Consider the following 18,855-nt stretch of genomic DNA (forward strand, 5'->3'; position numbering starts at 1 on the left):
AGCCTTGAACTCCTGAGCTCAAGTGATCCTGCTGCCTCAGCCTCCCAAGTAGCTGGGACTACAGGTGTGGTGTGTGTCATCTCACCTCACAAAGTTGCCTTAATTTTAATTGTCTACTCACAGACATGATCCCTACATTAAAAAATACCCTGCTTTCACATGTTTCCACCTACTACTACCTGGCCCATCCTTCAAGGCTCAGTTCTAACGCCATCTTTCCCAAAGCCCTTTAATTCTTCTGTCCAGAGGTGTAACAAACAACTATTAAGCACTGTATGTTAGACACTAGAGGTTTTTTAAATGAACTTAATAAAAGTTCATACAAGTAACTCTTCCGTCTACTGTTCTTAAAAAAGTGTTTTCATTCCTATTTTTATAGCACTCAATATAATTTGCTTTATAAAATAATTAATTAGGTGTATTTTTATCTTGCAAATTGTTGAAGGCAGAGACCATTTCTTACTCTGATTAACAATATGCTTTTGGAACAGACTGATTTTACAAGTGCTTAATAAGTTTAAAGTCTACCCATTTGTCTGCCAATACTGACAGCCTCTTAACTGTTCTCCCTAGTTTCACAGTAGAACTTTCAACCCCAGTTTCCAAATAGCCTGAGTGATCTATTCAAAATGTGAGTCAGATGTCAGTCCCATGTTTAAAAACAATGGCTACACTGTGGATTAGGCAATGGTGTCTTAGCTATGACACCAAAAGCATAAGCAACAAAAGAAAAAACAGATCAACTGGACTTCATCAAAATCAAAAACTTGTGCTCTCAAGGGAGCCATCAAGAAAGTGAAACAGGATAAGAGAAAATATTTGTAAATCATGTATCTGATAAGTGACTTGTATCCAGAATATATAAAGAATTCAATAAGGAGACAAATGAGCCAATTAAAATGGGCAAAGGATTTGAATGGAACTTCTCCAAAGAAGATATGCAAATGGTCAGTAAGCATATGAAAAGAAGTTCAGCATTGTTAGTCCTCAGACAAATACAAATCAAAGCCACAATGAAATACCACTTTATACTCAACAGGGTAGTTAAAATCGAAAGAGAGAGAAAGGGAGGGAGGGAGTGAGGGGTGGTTAAAGCAAGCAAAATATGACCTGAGAAGGACTCCATACTTCTGTATTTGAGTCCTTGTGAAACCGCCTTTGCAAAATTATAACTGAGGAAATTATGACAGGGAAAGAAATCAGACCTAACCGACTCCATCTTGCTTCTAACCTTTAAGCTGCCCTTGTTCATTCCTGGGTGTAGGCCAAACTAACTTTGGGAAGGAATTCAGTACATGGGTTTGACTCTGAAACAAAATTGATAACAGCCCTTTCCCGAAAAGACCCCCTTCTTGCCTGGGGACCAGTCTGCCTTTGCAAGACTAACAAATTAGCTACAAGATTAGAAATTACAGTTTAGGGGTCATGCAGCCTCTGGCTCCAAGAGTCCAAACCTCCCCAAATTGCTCCTGGGGATAACATCATTCTGTAAAATCTAAGATCAGTTCTTGAGATATTTTGGAGATCCTGTACTCAGTGGATCAGCTGACACCACCCAGACCCATAATCTGGCTCAACAAGTTCTGCCATCCCACCCAGGAACAGAAGACAGCAAGAAAACCTCACTTTGACCCCCTATGATTCCATCTCCAACTGACTAATCAGCACTTCCCACTTCCCAAGCCCCACCCACCAAATTATCTTTAAAAACTCTGATCCTTGAATGCTCAGGGAGACTGATTTGAGTAATAATAAAACTCCAGTCTCCCATACAGCCAGGTCTGCATGAATTACTCTTTCTCCACTGCAATTCCTGTCTTGATAAATTAGCTCTGTCTAGGCAGCAGGCAAGGTGAGCCCATTGGGAGGTTACACTTGCGGACAAACTGCAACATGGCTTAGGTAGATAAGACTAAAAACCTAATTTAGGAGTATGCACCTGTAACAATAGCTGAGTCTTGGCCAATCCCAGTGACCATACTCCAACCACTCATACACTGCTGAGTGTTCTAACTGTGTTCAAATAAGGCAAACACCGAGCTATAACCAATCCAGCCATTCTGTATCTCACTTCCGATTTCTGTAGTCATTTCTCTTTGTCTGTAAATCTTCTTCCACCATGTGGCTGTGCTGGAGTCTCTATGAATCTGCTGTGATTCTGAGGGCTGCCCGATTCGTGACTCATTCATTGCTCAATTAAACTTGGCTGAAGTTTTTGTTTTATCAGAAGGTAAAAGTTGACAATGATGAGAAGAAACTGGAACCTTCATTCATTGCTGGTGAGAAGGTAAAATGATGCAGCTGCTTTGGATAACAGTTTGGCACTTCCACAAACTATTAAACATAGAGTTACCAGATGAACCTGTATTCTATTCTTAGGTATATACCCAAGAGAAATGAACATTTACATCCACACAAAAACTTACATACAAACGTCCCATAGCAGGAAACAACCCAAGTGTCCATTAACGAATGAATGGATAAACAAAATGTGGTATACCCATTCAATAAATTATTTGACAATAAAAGTGAATAAAGTACTGATACATACTACAATATAGATGCACCTTGAAAACATGCTAAGCAGCCAGACACAAAAAGTCACATATATTAACATACAACTATCCAGAATAGGCAAATCCATACAAACAAACAGAACTAGAGTAGTAATTGCCTGGGGCTGGGGCAAGAGGGAAATGGGGAGTGACTGCTAATGGGTACACAGTTTCTTTCTGGGGAAATAAAAATGTTACGAAATTAGATAGTGGTGATGGTTTTACAACTCTGTAAAATACAGAAAAACCTCTGATTTGTACACTTTTTTTTTTTTAAGTAGAGTCAGGGTTTCACCATGTTGGCCAGGATGGTCTCAATCTCCTGATCTCATGATCCGCCCACCTCAGCCTCCCAAAGTGCTGGGATTATAGGAGTGAGCCACCACACCCGGCCCTGATTTGTACACTTTTAAAGAATAAATTTTACTGTATGCAAATGTTACACTCAGTATAGCTGTTACATATAAAAAATAAATAAAAGTAACAACCTAAAAACCTTCCATGGATTCTCACCCAGTTACAATGAAGCCCAAACTCCTGGCCATGCCTCAAGGCCCTACATACAGTCTCCACTTCTACCATCTCCTCCCCACTTAAAATGCTCAAGACACCAGCCTCCTCACCGCTCCTCTCCACTTACTGAGTTCACTCCTATATTAGGCTCTTTCCACATACTGTTTCCGCCGCCTCAAATCTTTTTGTTTAAGACAGTTCTCACTCTATCGCCCAGGCTAGAGTGCGGTGGTGTGACCATAGCTCACTGCAGCCTCCACCTCCTGGGCACAAGTGATCCACCTCAGCCTCCCAGTAGCTGGGACTACAGGCCTGCACCACCACGTCCAGCTAACTTTATTTTTATTTTCCATAGAGACGGGGTCTCACTGTTACCCAGGCTGGTCTCAAACTCCTAGCCCCAAGTGATCCTTCTGCCTCAGCCTCTCAAAGTGCTGGGATTACAGGCGTGAACCACTGTGCCCCACCTGCTACCAAATCTTCACATGCCTGACTCCTACCCTTATTCAGAGCTCAGCTTAAATACTACCTCCTCAAAGAGGTCTCTAACTTCACAATCACAAGTAGTCTTCCCACTCTTTATTTTCTTTATCTTATTTTCTTTAGAGTACTTCCAGAAGATATCAGGTACAAGACATAAGGTATATGAGGTGTCTTATTTTTTCTGTCTCCTCTCCTCTCATTACAGCCTATTAAAACATTAGTTGAACTGAACCGTCATGAAAAAAATTTTCTATTCAAATGGCAACAGACAATAACTGAAATTATGAAATAGAACATCTTATAAAAGATAATGAATAACAAATTAAAGGTACCAATGGGTATAAGAATTTTAGAGAAGAAAATGACCTGTAGCTACAACAGGTGTGGAAAGGCTTCATGGAAGCAATGAGAGGAGAGATTAAAGAAGTGTGAAAGGCATTACAGGCAAAAGGTACATGTGAACAAAGCACTCCTTGCTGCCTTGTCTATGACGCCCATGCTCTACCTGCATGCATGCGCGCGCACCGCCATGCCTTCTGGGAACATAATGTAGAACTTAGAGCTCAAACCCTAGACTGTCAGTACCTCAAGGACAGAGAACAAGTTTTACTTTTTTGCCAGCCTCCCCATACCTAACGCTGGGACATGTGACAAATGGGACAAATGAATAATAAAATAACACCAAGTTCAGGCATTATTCCTGAACTCTTACCATTATGATGAAAAGCAATTTCTACCTCCTCACAACACAAATGGCTTCTATTTTTGACCTCCTTTGGTCCTTTTTATTATGGCAGGAAGTCAGTGCTTCCTTTTTCAGGTTTTTTTTTTTTAATGTTTTAGGGACAGAACAACAATAACAAAAAGTACATCCTTCTACCCTACCCTTAAAGGGCCTTCTGAGCCTCGGCAGACTTGCTCCCTGCTATCCATGGTGCTATGGTCTGAACGTGCCCCCCAGATTCACATGCTAAAACTTAATAACCGATGTGATAGTATTAAGAGGTGAGGCCTTTAAGTGGTCATGAGGGCTCCTCCCCTGTAGTGTAGTGGCTCACGCCTGTGATTCCAGCATTCTGAGAAGCTGGTGCAGGCAGATCACTTGAGGCCAGAAATTCAAGACCAGCCTGGGCAATATAGGGAGATCTCATCTCTACCAAAAATTTAAAAATTAGCCAGGTATGGTGGCACGCGCCTGTAGTCCCTGCAACTCTGGAGGCTAAGACAAGAGTACTGCTTGAGCCCAGGAGTTCCAGGCTGCAGTGAGCCAATATTGCACCACTCCACTCTAGCCTGGGCAACAGAGCAAGACCTCATCTCCAAAAAAAACCACACAAAAACAATAAATTAAGCCTTGTGTCTTATAAAGAGGCTTCATCACCTTGGGAGTCTGAGGCAGGAGAACTGCTTGAGTATAGGAGCTCAAAAGCAGCCTGGCCAACAAAGTGAGAACCTGTCTCTAGTTGAAAATTTTAAAAATTAGAAAAATTAAAAACAAAATCAAAGAAGCTTAATGTGGCCTTTGGCCCTTTTCCCCTTCCATCCTTTCTGCCATGTGAGAATACAAAGTTCAAGGTGCAACCTCGGAAGCAGTCAACAGGCCTTACTAGACACCAAGCCTGCCAGCACCTTCATCTTGGAAATCCCAGCCTCCAGAACTGTGAGAAATACATTTCTGTTGTTTATAAATTACTCGATCTCAGGTATTTTGTTATAGCCGCACAAACAGACAAAGACATACTGTCTCTACATGGTATTTATAAGACAAGTATTTCACTAGTTTCTAGAGTACTCAGATGTCAGCACAACATAATGGGAAGAAGTTTAATCCTAACTATGGAGCCCCAGGTTTGAATGCTAGTTTCTCTTTAACTAGCTGTTCGACCTAGGACAAGTTACTCAACCTTTCTGAGCCACATACCTGTTTGTAAGTAAATGATATAACAACTTCTCTGGAGGTTTGTGTGTGGAAAGCTGTTTGACTTAGGGTAAGTCACTCAACTCTTTTTTTTTTTTTTTTTTTGAGACAGTCCCCCTCTGTTGCCCAGGCTGGAGTGCAATGGCATGATCTTGGCTCACTGCAACCTCCGCCTCCTGGGTTCAAGCGATTCTTGTGCCTCAGCCTCTCGAGTAGCTGGGACTACAGGTGCACACCACCATGCCCAGCTAATTTTTGTATTTTTAGTAGAGATGGGGTTTCACCCTATTGGCTAGGCTGGTCTCAAATTCCTGACCTCGTGATCCACCCGTCTCGGCCTCCCAAAGTGCTGGGATTACAGGTGTGAGCCACCACGCTCGGTCAACTTTTTTTTTCTTTTTGAGACAGGGTTTCGCTCCGTTGCCCAGATTGGGGTGCAGTGGCTCAAACACAGTTCACTGTAGCCTCACTATAGACTCACTGTAGCCTTCTGGGCTCAGGCAATCCTCCCACCTCAGTCTCCCAAGTAGGTGGGACTACAGGCATGTGCCACCACACACACTGGCTAACTCTGGTTATTTTTTGTAGACACAGGCTTTTGCCGTGTTGCCCAGGCTGGTCTCGAACTCCTGGGCTCAAGTGATCCATCCGCCTCGGCCTCCCAAAGTGCTGGGATTACAGGCATGAGCCACTGCACCTGACCAAGTTAGTTACTCAACCTTTCTGAGGCCATTTACTTATTTGTAAAGCAAATGATATAACAACAACTGCTCTGGAGAACTGTGTGGGAATTAGAGATAATATGTATTCATTAGTCAGTCCAGGGCCTGGCAGTTGCTTCGCCCACTGCAAATGTTGGTTATGACCAAGTCACAAGAATTATAAAATGCCAGGGTCACAGGTTAATGCTGCCCAGACAAAAGGTGCTGAAGATCAGAAAATAGTTGATTTCTAGCTTCTTGGAAGCTAGATGATAAACAAGAATGACTCTGCATTATTTCAGTATTATCCGTCTGGCTAAGTAAGGGATGCTTGCTGCTGGATCTGTTGTTTAACTAGTACAAAAACTCTCAGAACTTAGAGACTGTTAAAATATAACATCAACCATTTAAATTCAACTACATGAAGCTGTACAAACAAGACCTTTTGTACTATGTCTCAAAGGTCAACCTGAGAGCTTAAACATCAAATGGAGGGAGTAAAATACACAGAGTAATCCAAAAGCCTCTATTATCTACTCAAGCTTTTTGAAAAAAAATTGGTTTGGGCCGGGTACGGTGGCTCACACCTGTAATCCCAGCACTTTGGGAGGCCGAGGCAGGCAGATCACCTGAGGTCAGGAGTTCAAGACCAGCCTGGCGAACATGGTGAAACCCCGTCTCTACTAAAAATGCAAAAAAAAAAAAAAACTTAGCAGGTCATGGTGGCAGGACCCTGTAGTCCCAACTACTCAGAAGGCTGAGGCACAATAATCACTCGAACCCAGGAGGCAGAGATTGCAGTGAGCCAAGATCACACCACTGTACTTCAGCCTGGGCAACAGAGTGAAGCTCCGTCTCAAAGAAAAAAGAAAAAATCTAGTTTGCTAAAGAAAAATACACGGTTGAGATGTCTGATCCATTGTCCATTGTGAAAGTACATCATCCAAAAAATTTACAAAATTTCCAAGTCCTTAAACCTCACAATATGTACCAATACAGATTGTTAAACAGCCAACTAGCATAATCTAATACGATTTAACAATTTACTTGGTAGATTTTGAAGGGAACAGGTAATTCAACATGCCCTTCAGAATGGGTGAATTTACAGTTAACAGTTTGAAGCCCAATTTACTAGTTTCAGGATTGCTTGCCATCCTTCCAGAAGTTAAAAGCCGAAATTTAAATGCATATACTATAACGCCACTATGTTTATGTATATCTTAAAGGCAAACACAAGTAATGAGGGCTGGAAAGGTGATATGGGGCAGGCATGATAACCCTTTCCTTTGACAACATCATTAGAGATGGATGCGGACTAACATGATAATAGAAAAAGTAAAGGCCAAGCCATAAAAGCAAGGACGTCTTGTGGACCATAAACTCCTCCAGAAGAGGAGTTTCAGGTACGCTATGACAATGACCATGCCATCTTTTTGTAGCTGTACTCATTTGTCAAAACTCAACTCGGGAATCGCCTCCCCTAAAAAGCCTTCCCAAATCTCATCTCCTCCTAAATGCTGGGTTAGCTGCCTCTTCTGTAAGCATGCACATCTTGCAGCCTCAATTAATTTTTTTTTTCTCCGAGACAGGGTCTTGCTCTGTTGCACAGGCTGGAGTGCACTGGCATGATCACAGATCACTTCAACCTCAGCCTCTTGGGCTCAAGTGATCCTCCTGCCTCAACGTCCTGAGTAGCTGAGACTACGGATGCGCACAACCACACCCAGCTAATTTTCTTACACTATTTTTTAGTAAAGATGAGGTCTCGCTATGTTATCCAAGCTGGTCTTGGACACTTGCTTGGTCTTTAGTAATCCTGCAGCCTCAGCCTCCCAAAGCACTGGGATTACAGACATGAACCACCACACCCGGCCCTACTGGGTTATTTTCTTCTTGTTTGCCTGCCTGTCTGACTGCCTGTCTCCACCAAAAAACAGCAGCTCCTTCAGGGAACAGACCTTGTTTCACCTCTTTGCATCCCACAAGCCAAGATTGCCTGGCACTCAAACATTTGTTGAAAGACACATTTACCAGGACATTCAGTGCAGCACACTCTGTATATCGAATGACTATAAATAACCTAAATTCCAATCAACAGCAGACTGATGAAATTGTGGTTCCAGGACTCCTGTGAGTCCATGAGACCTTTTCAGGGGTCCATGAGTTCCCCTTTAATTACATGTGTATAAAACCGGATATTCTTCAAATACTTTAACCAAAACAGCATAGCACCAAAGACCGAATGAAGAACTAGATATCAGAATAAAGTTTTATTCTATTAGGCCAGAAAGATTTGCAAATGTAGGCCAGGCGCAGTGGCTCAAGCCTGTAATCCCAGCACTTTGGGAGGCAGAGACGGGCGGATCACGAGGTCAGGAGATCAAGACCATCCTGGCTAACACAGTGAAACCACGTCCGGGCGAGGTGGCGGGTGCCTGTAGTTCCAGCTACTCAGGAGGCTGAGGCAGGAGAATGGCGTAAACCCAGGAGGCAGAGCTTGCAGTGAGCTGAGATCTGGCCACTGCACTCCAGCCTGGGCGACAGAGCGAGACTCCATCTCAAAAAAAAAAAAAAAAAAAAATTGCAAATGTGCAAAAACAACAGCACTTTTCTCATTAGATTTCATTTTGGAAAATAGTTAATTTTCACAGAAATCTGTTAACATACAGTGGATTTATTATTGTTTTTGATGAATTAATATTTTTAAATTTTCTCAATTTTCTTTTTTTTTTTTTTTTGAGACACAGTCTCGCCCTGTGGTCCAGGCTGGAATGCAGTGGTGCTATCTTGACTCACTGCAACCTCTGCCTCTTGGGTTCAGGTAATTCTCCCTCCTCAGCCTCCAGAGCAGCTGAGATTACAGGTGCGTGCCACTACACCCGGCTAATTTTTGTATTTTTAGTAGAGATGGGGTTTCACCATGTTGGTCAGGCTGGTCTCAAACTCCTGACTTCGTGATCCACCCGCCTCAGCCTCCCAAAGTGCTGGGATTACAGGCATGAGCCCCCACAGCCAGCAAATTTTCTCAATTTTAATTTCAAATACATTTAACATCTATATGTATAACCCACATAAACAAAGCTTCTTTGGTTCTCAATATTTAAATGTGTGATTTCAAACTATGATACATCTGTACAATAAAAGAGAATGCAGATATCTTTTTAAAAGAATAAACTGATACATGCTGATGGAAACCAATATCTAATCTTAAGTGTAATAGAAAGAATGAATGTGTACATTAAAAAAAAAGAGGCACTACTATAATATGCTATAGATATGACACATGAATGCTATAGATATATAACAAAATCTTTGGATAAACATCCAAAAAAAGTTAAAAGCAGATGCCCCTGTGGAGAGAAACTGGGGAACCAAGAGTCAGGGACGGGTGTGAAACTTTCCATTCTATTCCGAGCATACTATTTGAAAATTTTACCATCTGCATGTACCTGTATTACATTTTCAAAATTAAAAATGGAATAACAACTTATATATGAATATTGGAATTGTACATAAGTATCTAACTCACATTAAAAAACAGTATTTAACAGAATTGGAAAATATTAGATGATACATTGTTAAAGCAAGCAATTTTCAAAACAGTAATACTATAATACAATGCAATAATAATGTAACTCAAAATGTATGTGTATGTGTGTATTCCTGAAAAAGTCTAGAAGGATATACTGTATATAAAAGTATTAGCACCATGGATGGTGGCTCAACCGCCTGTAATGCCAGCACTTTGGGAAGCCGAGGTGGGCAGATGACTTGAGGTCAGGAGTTCGAGACCAGCCTGGCCAATATGGTGAAACTCTGTCTCTACTAAAAATACAAAAAATTAAGCAAGGCGTGGTGGCACGTGCCCGTAATCCCAGCTACTTGGGAGGCTGAGGCAAGAGAATCACTTGAACCCAGGAGGTGGAGGTTGCACTGAGCCAAGAGCCAAGATCGTGCCACTGTACTCTAGCCTGGGCAACAGAGCGAGACTCCATCTAAAAAAAAAAAAAAGTATTAGCAATAACTTTTCCTTCCAGTTGGTAAATTACAAGTGATTGTTTTCATCTTTCTAAACTTTTGCTAACTTATACTATTTCTATAATCAGAAAATCAGTTTATATATGTATGAAGTATATCTATACCTAAATAAAATATTTTTCATTTTATTTTTTTATCTACTTTTTGAGACAGAGCTTGCTCTGCTGCCTAGGCTGGAGTACAGTGATGCAATCTCAGCTCACTGCAACCTCTGCCTCCTGGATACAAGCGATTCTCCTGCCTCAGCCTCCCAAGTAGCTGGGACTATAGGCGCGTGCCACCAAGCCCAGCTAATTTTTGTATTTTAGTAGAGACAGAGTTTCGCCATGTTGGCCAGGCTGGTCTCGAACTCCTGGCCTAACTGAAACACTTACTAAGCCAAAAAGTACACAAATAAAGTAGCACCTATAAACTACCAAGAACTTGAGTGAATATTTGTAAGCTACGTTTAAAACTCTCTCTATGTCGGCCAGGTGTGGTGGCTCAGCCTGTAATCCTAGCACTGTGGGAGGCCAAGGCAGGCGGATCACCTAGGTCAGGAGTTTGAGACCAGCCTGGCCAACATGGTGAAACCCCGTCTCTACTAAAAATACAAAAATTAGCCAGGCATGGTGGTGGGCGCCTGTAATCCCAGCTATTTGGGAGGCTGAGTCAGGAGAATTGCTTGAACCCGAGAGGCAGAGGTTGTAGTGAGCCAAAAATCGCGCCATTGCACTCCAGCCTGGGCAACAAGAGCAAGACTACGTCTTTAAAAAAAAAAAAAAAATTATCACTATGATTTAAGTTCTATTTTGGCCAGTAGTTTTATTCCCAGAAACCTATCCCAAAGAAAGTGTATTTGTCCAGTGATTTGTACACAATGACATTTGTAAGAGCATTATTTGTTTAAATGTTGATGTACAAAGAACCATCATGGTTTTTTATTGGGTAGATGCCTTGGATAATCCTTTGAAGGAAGACTATTTAGTCCAACTTAATAAAGCTGATATCCTTCGCGTACTGACAGAAACACTGGCAGCACGTATTAAGGCCATATTTCTGGATCAGACCGTGCCGGTTTGAACAGACGTGACAAGAGTGAGAACCCTGGCTGAATTTTCAGGGGTGGCTCCAGTACAGCTGCTGGTGACCCATCTTGCTCTCAGGAGTGCAACGAGGTAAAAGGAAGGCGCTAGCCCACGCATGTGCTGTTCCAAAAAGATTGGTTAGCCACATTCTAGTTCATTCAACCCTATAGCACATTCACCCAGGCAGGCGCTCAGGGCAAAATCCTAGGATTCACTGTAGACTTCTTTCTCTCCATCACCTCTCACAACCAATTCATTATTCCAGTCAGCTCTGCCTTCGTGCGTATCTCAAACCCCTTTATTTCTCTCTTCCTTTGCCACCAACAAGTTCCAAACACAGGCCACTCTCCTCATCCATACTGGTCTCCCTTTTCCTCACCTCTCCACACAGCAGGCAAAAGATCCAACTTTTAGAAAGTAAATCTTTTCACGTCATCGTCCTATGTAAAACCCTTCCTTGTCTTTCCAGTGCCCTTGGAATAAAATCCAATCTTTACCAGGATCCTCCAGGCTCTACCTGATCTGGCACCTGCTCGTCTCTCTGACCTGAGCTGACCTACTTCCACATCCCTTCTGCCTGCTACACTCCAAACATACTGCCACTTCTTTCCGTTCCTCAAACACGCTATGCTAATTCCCACCTTAGGGCCTTTGCACTTGCTGTTCCTTCTTCCTGAAACACTCTGTTCCTAATCATCACAAGCTCATTCTCTATAGTATGAATAAGGACATTCACCTCCTGGAGACGCCTTCCCTAAACACACAACCTAAGACAGGCGCCTTTAATTTATTAGCTTCAATTACCCTTAAGGAATTAAGGGTAATTTTTTACTTACTGCTTCCATTTCTTCTACCGTTTTAAAACAATTTTCTAAATTTTGTACAAGGCATGACTTTGATCAGAAGAAAACTACTTCTAACAAATGATCCTGGCCAAGCATGGTGGCTCACAACCTGGAATCTCAGCACTTTGGGAGGCCGAGGCGGGCAGACTGCTTGAACTAAGGGGTTCAAGACCAGCCTGGGCAACAAGTAGAAACCCTATCTCTACAAAAAAAAATACAAAATTATCTGGGCATGGTGGCGCATGCCTGTAGCCCCAGCTACTTAAGGGGCTGAGGTAAGACAATCGCTTAAGCCCGGGAAGTCAAGGCCGCAGTGAGCCCTGTTCATGCCACTGCACTCTAGCCTAGGTCACAGAGTGAAACTATGCCTCAAAACAAAAGAAAAAAAATCCCACTGGAAGGATGTGCAAAGATTCACCGTGCATGTGGCTAAGGCAGACTTACTGTCACAGAATGCCTTACTCAAGTCACAAATAGTGTTCTTCAAATACGTGTGAAAATCCTCAAAGAAACCAAAAAAGCAATAATAATGTGTATATGAAGTGGTCTCAAAACCAGTCAGATCCTTGCTTGACCTGTGCTACTTCCTGAGTCTCACCAAGCTATGAGGGGAAATGGAATAGAATATACTCTAGAAACCCTGTAATAAGCCAAGACTCTGTATGATCTATAAAAAGGATAACTATTGAAACCTGTTTTAGATACATTGTTAGACTCTGGCTCTCAAGTCTCTCTAATAAAATGTTTCTATCTTCCAGTTCTCAGAAGTTTTCCCTCTTACATAAGACACACATTTATACTTAATGAGCACCAAAAAAACCCTGAGCCCTCTGAACTAGGCCATCTTTTTCAAAAAGAGGCTCTCAGCCCATAGACTAACTTGAAATGCTAGTCCCATCAGCAAAACTCCAGCAAGAGCTGCAGTTAATATTGAGAGCAGAGGCCGGATGCGGTGGCTCACGCCTGTAATCCCAGCACTTTGGGAGGCTGACGCAGGCAGATCACAAGGTCAGGAGTTCAAGCCCAGCCTGGCCAATATGGTGAAACCCCATCTCCACTAAAAATACAAAAATAGCCATGCGTGGTGGTGCGTGCCTGTAGTTCCCAGCTACTCAGGAGGCTGAGGCAGAAGAATTGCTTGAACCTGGGAGGCGGAGGTTGCAGTGAGCCGAGATTGTGCCACTGCACTCCAGCCTGGGTGACAGAGCGAGACTCCGTCTCAAAAAATATATATAGAGAGAGAGAGAGAGAGCGCACGTGCGCAGAAACAGGTTTGTTCCTTAACATCTTTTATCTCAATGAAGTCCAAGATGCTTCCAAACGGCGATGTGCCAGTTTTCCTGCACTTGAGATAGTGGATCCAGTATAACGTGGTTTTAAAAAATATCACTATTTCTCCAACCTTTAAAACAAGATTTGCATATCCTTTAGATATGACCCAATAAAAGAATCTATCATTAAATATGAGAATTTGATCAGAATTTATAATGGGACTCACTCAATAAAGTGCCAGTCCGTGTGTGTGTGTGTGTACTCATACATACATGTGCATACACATACACAGAGAAAAGCTAATATTCCTTATGACAGAGTGTAAGACCCAACTCCTGACAATCTAAGAGAACTTTCCCTTCTATTTACTCTTGCAGTGTGCTAAAGAAAATCTGAGCCAAATATATGGGGGTGACTCTTCAAATGAGGTATCTGATAAGCCTCAGCCTATACCACTTTAGGCAGTGCAGGAAGGGCCAATGGGTGACAGCTATCATGAAGCTAATCTCAGATCCATATTAAGTACAAACTTTTACCATAAATCAGAGCTAATTAAACAAAATGGACTCCATGCTATAGGTGGCTTGACTTCTGGATTAAGATGTACTGTCTAGAATTTGTGACCCAGGCCTTTAACACAAACTTGGTAAGCTCCTTTTATGCATTAGGTACTTTGCCTGATCCCTGTCCTCCAAGTTTCAGAGTGGAAAGTGTGCAATGGTAGAGACAGAAAGAACAAAAGGCCCAAGAATGGGCCAGGTGCAGTGGCTCATACCTGTAATCCCAACATTTTGGGAGACTGAGCCAAGAGTTTGAGACCAGCCAGGGCACCAAAGCAAAACCCCGTATCTCTAAATAATAATAATAAAATAAAAGAGGCACAAAATTATCTTAAACAATGCTATTGTCCCCAGCACCTGGAACACTGACACGCAAGAGTCACTCAGCAGATATCTTACTGGGTGAGAGACAGGCATTTTTACACTGCATGATATGTGACTGCAACATTAGAATCAATAAGGTATGTGCAGAGAAGGCCAGGTGCGGTGGCTCACATCTGTAATCCCAGCACTTTGGGAGGCCAAGACGGGTGGATCATCTAAGGTCCCGAGTTCGCGACCAGCCTGGCCTCAAACCTTCGTAGAGATGGTGAAACCCTATCTCTATGAAAAATACAAAAATTAGCTGGGTGTGGCGGCAGACGCCTGTAATCCCAGCTACTTGGGAGGCTGAAGCAAAAGAATCACTTCAACCCGGGAGGTGGAGGTTGCAGTGAGCCGAGATAGCGCCACTGCACTCCAGCCTGGGTGAGAGAACGAGATTCGTCTCAAAAAAAAAAAAAAAAAAAATGTGCAGAGGAAAGAGATTAATTCTGCCAGAGGAGGTGAGGGAAGACTTCCAAGAAGCAATGACATCAGAATGGCCCTTTCCTGAAAGAGCAGCTTTTTACCAGGCTGCAGGAGGAGGAAAGCCATGTAGACAAGAGTGTGCCCAAATCCAGGCTGGAGCTACTTTCCAATTCAAATTCCTACACGGTTTTATTTCCTGGGTTTTTATTTCCTGGGTTTTTATTTCCTGGGTTTTGTTGTGCTTCATCGTCTCCTCCAAACCTTCCATTATAAAGGGTACATACAGAAGGGTGGTTGTGCTTCCCACCAGGAAATTAGCTAAAAGCAAACAGCAGGTAACAGACAGAAAAATACCGTGGAATGGAATGTTTTATTTACCAGGCAGTAAGCCTATAAGATTCTCAGACCTTCTGAGAGAGAAAAATAATCCGATAACCCGAAAGTCCACTAGAAACAAGCCATTTTCAAAACAAATTGCTGTCCTTTATTTTTCTTCTTTCTTTGATAAAGTTTTTTTTCTTAATTGGCTCATGCAAAAAACTGCTTGATTCCCAACAGAAAAAAGAAAATCTAAACATTTCATAGTCACTTCTCACTCCAGGGATGAACACTGGGGAGGAAATGAAGGCATTTGAAAGAGAATGGAAACTAAAATTTAGAACAGAGGAAAGTTGAAAAGAGAGAGAGAGAGAGAACAAGGGAAAAGAGCAAATGGAAAATTTTCAAAGCCCCTAAGAAAGTGCAGAAATAAGCCACTTCCCATCACACTCTTTAAAAATGGAAAGCGCTTTGAGTCCAGCCCCAGGATGGACAGTGTGAAGCCCTTCATTCCAGAAGGAAACAAGTCACCAAGTAAGGTACAGAGAACTATAGAATGGGCTCATAGAAGGAAACAAGTCACCTAGTCAGATGCAGAGAATTATGGAATGGGCTCATCTCTCCTCGCTGTCTTCCTTCACTGACTCCATGCTATCATGAAGAAGCCCAACCTAAACACAAAACCCTTAGGATGAGAGCCAGCTTTCCCTCTCAGGCCGTTCTCCCCTCAACCGCGTTCCAAATGCAGCATTCCAAGAATAAAATGCATTTGAATGTATCAAAATCAAAATAGGCGCACTTGAGGTAACAATACCCACAAAAGAAAACTCAAGTGCAATCTGGTACACATAATTCTTCCTTTTGAGACATGGGGGTGGGGGAAGAGTTTTCCTGCAAAAGTCCGCTTTTTCAACCTGCTTAAGAGGTCGGGAATAAAACTCGGCAGATACTTAATTCCTTGCTTTTAAGCTTTCATTTTGTTTTCCGGTACTGTCCTCCCGCTTCCTTTTCAAACCACTCTGTGCTTCTGAAATGTAGATCCCCGGATAATTAGTCCATGATGGGCAATAACCACCCTGGACACCCTTGAGAACTGCAGCGACAGTAAAGGACCCCCGCTGGGAAGAACAACTTTTCATAAAGGAGTTGCTAATTACCAGTATCTCCATCCCAAAAGGGTTAAGAGCCTCGCAGCAGCACAACCGCTACCTCTCGCCCTTTAACGCCAATTCTTTTGGAACTGGTGTGAACGTGGAGTGGGAGGAGAGGGGGAAAGGGACGCACTCAACACCGTCAGACTAAGAAATCAGGCGATCTATATCCCCAAGTTCACCACGCCGGCCAAAGGAGGCATCTCAAGCCAAGGGAGGCAGCTCAAGAAGCCATTTCCAGGAAAGCTGCATTCAAAATGTAATTTATCAGAACGAGTCTCCTCCGAGTCTCCTGACGTCCAGGCCCGGCGGCTTCGGGAGGAGGGGGAGTTGCTGGGAAGAGTTTACCTTAGAAGGCGACAGCGAACAGACAGGCCTTTCAAAGCCACCCAGGGCTCTGCCCCGAGCCCCGAGGCTGCGTGGAGGGGCTGGAGAGGCGCAAGGTTGCTAGCCCGCCGGCGCCACAGGTTCCCCGGCGCGCAGCCCCGCCCGACTGCCACAGGTGGGCGGCGCTCCGCCTCTGGGCTGCCGCGGGAGGGGACGCGCGGCTCTCTAGGGACTCGCGGGAGGGGGCCAGGGCTAAGGGGTAGGGGGGCGGCTCTGCTTTAAGGAGGGCAGCGTGAGAGGGAAGCTCCGGGTTTTCCCTGCCTAGTTTTCGTTCCCTCGCCCGGGTGGTTCGGGCTTTTCCTCGCGGCAGGAGGAGCGGTGGAGACAAGAGCCGCGGGCACCTCCCACCGGCCGCCCCTGGAGTCTCGGCCTCCTCCCGGGCGCGGTTAAGCCGCGCGGCCGCCAGCTGCATGCGCCCCGGCACGTACGAGCCTGCACGACCACACGCGGGCGGGGGAAGGGCGCCGCGATCCGGGAGCCCCAGTCCCTCCAGGGCCTCACCCCAGCCCAACGCGGCTCGCCCCCAGCCCTCGTCCCCGCAGCCCCTCACCGGTGTTGGCCTTGATGTTCTCCCGCAAGAAGTGGCCGCTGGAGAGATGCTGGAGGCCAAAGTTCTGGGCGATCCTCTGGCACACGGTGCCCTTTCCCGAGCCGGGCGGCCCGAGGATGACCGCGCGCAGGAGTTTGGAAGCCATTGCCTTCGCGAGGAGGGGGGCGGCCAAACGCGCAGCCCCGACCGCGGCCCCGGAGGGAGCCCCGGGAACTTTGTTTCTCGGCCCCCTACCTCTGGCACCCTCAGCTCGCACTGGGACTCGCCGACCGCCCCTACAGGGGGAAGGAGAGACTTTTTAAGACAACCCCTCCCCTCAGCCCAGCGCCGGGACCAACTCGCAGGCGGAGTGAGCGCCACGCTACACCTCCCCGCCCTCCTCCACCTCCTCGCCCTCCTCCACCTCCTCGCCCCCACGCAGAGCTGCTGGAGCGCGCCGTGCCCCGCCCTGCCGACTCGGCCTCCAGGGGTCAGAGGTCGGCGCGACCAGTCCCACTTCCATCCTTTCCTGCAGCTCGCTCCCCACGCCGCGTCCGAGAAGGGGGCCGCGCGGCCGGGCATCCCCAAGCCAGTCTCCGCCAAGCCGGGGAAGCTGGCACAAGGGGGTGACTCAAAGCCAGCCCCCGCCGCCCCACGCACCGAGCGGCCTAGGGGCTGAGCCCCTGCCGGGTCCTCGCACGTGGGAAACGTGTGGTCGGCGTCTCGCCCCCTCCTCGGCGGCTGTCACATCCCCCGGCGTCTCAGCTGCCGCCGCTGCCCACCGCCCGCGAGCGCTCGGAGGGGCCCACCTCCGCCCGGGGTTAGCGGATGCGCTCCCCGGCCGTGGGGCGCGCGACGAGCCCGAGCCCCGCGCCTCGCCACCAAAAGCAATCAAATAAACACACACCTTGGCTGGAGGCAGCACTCCGAAAGGCTTCCAGCCCGGTTCCTGCAGGGCGGCGCCGTCTCCGCCCGCCCAGTCGCGGAGCCCGGGCCGGCCGCACGGGACTCGCGCCTTACGTAAGCCCGGGAGACCGGCTCCGCGCGAGCCGCTAGCCACCGCCCCCTCCCCTCCCCTCCCCTCCCCTCCACTCCCACCCAGCCTGCCTGGCCCACGTGCTCCCCGCGACCCAGCGAGGGCTGCGGGGGCGAAGCGAAGTGCAGACCACGCGCGGTAGAGAAACCCCTTTTCCTCTTTCGCGGTCGCCTGGGTACCGCGGTCTACTGCAAGGGAAGGGAAAAATACAACTTGATGAGCGCCTACTGTGCGCCAAGTTTGCGGCTAGGTGATTTCATTGTGTTTACAGCCGAGGAATGGAATGTGACCATCCATTCATTGATTCATTCCGCAAATGTTTGTTGAGTGCCTACTGTGTGCCAGAAACTATTCTAGGCGCTTGGGATCTAGCCGTGAACAACAGGAATCCTGCGGTCAAGAAATTGCGTCCTAGCGGGAGGCTGAAACCCAAGACTGACCGACTCCAAAGTCTAGGCGCCTTGGGGAACAGGGAAGAAGGGGATGTCACTCACCTGTGCTCAGGACCTTCTTGGTAAATGATTCCAGGACTTCCATGCGCATTATGTTGGTGCTGCACCTATAACTCACCAAGTCCAAATGGAGTCTGTCTTCCCCCACCCACCTTCCCCTGCATATCCCAATTCCCGTTCTGTTAGATCTGTGCCCACCTTACACACAACCTTTAATTTCCCACCCCAACTAGTGGGATAA

The 18,855-nt window shown here is 45.6% G+C and overlaps 1 protein-coding gene and 1 pseudogene across 13 annotated transcripts in view; both read right to left on the minus strand.

Moving 5' to 3' along the window:
• The window catches only part of AK4 (adenylate kinase 4), an 85,634-nt gene extending 67,504 nt beyond the window's left edge, over positions 1 to 18,130 (minus strand). For 2 of the 13 annotated variants that reach the window (XM_005543156.4, XM_065521060.1), the window contains exons 1-2: positions 18,034 to 18,130; positions 17,148 to 17,422 (exon numbers count right to left, since the gene is read on the minus strand). In XM_005543156.4, coding sequence (XP_005543213.2) covers positions 17,148 to 17,292 — 145 coding nt within the window. In that variant the 5' untranslated portion in view covers positions 17,293 to 17,422; positions 18,034 to 18,130. Of the gene's footprint in view, positions 1 to 16,558; positions 17,724 to 17,786 lie in introns of those variants that run through there. The other 11 variants (XM_074004711.1, XM_065521062.1, XM_074004705.1 and 8 more) reach the window with 6 other exon arrangements.
• On the minus strand, positions 11,122 to 11,552 carry LOC135965141 (small ribosomal subunit protein uS14-like; annotated as a pseudogene).
• Positions 18,131 to 18,855: the final 725 nt, after the last annotated feature.

This window comes from Macaca fascicularis, chromosome 1 (genome assembly GCF_037993035.2).
Source record: "Macaca fascicularis isolate 582-1 chromosome 1, T2T-MFA8v1.1".
Lineage (NCBI taxonomy): Eukaryota > Metazoa > Chordata > Mammalia > Primates > Cercopithecidae > Macaca > Macaca fascicularis.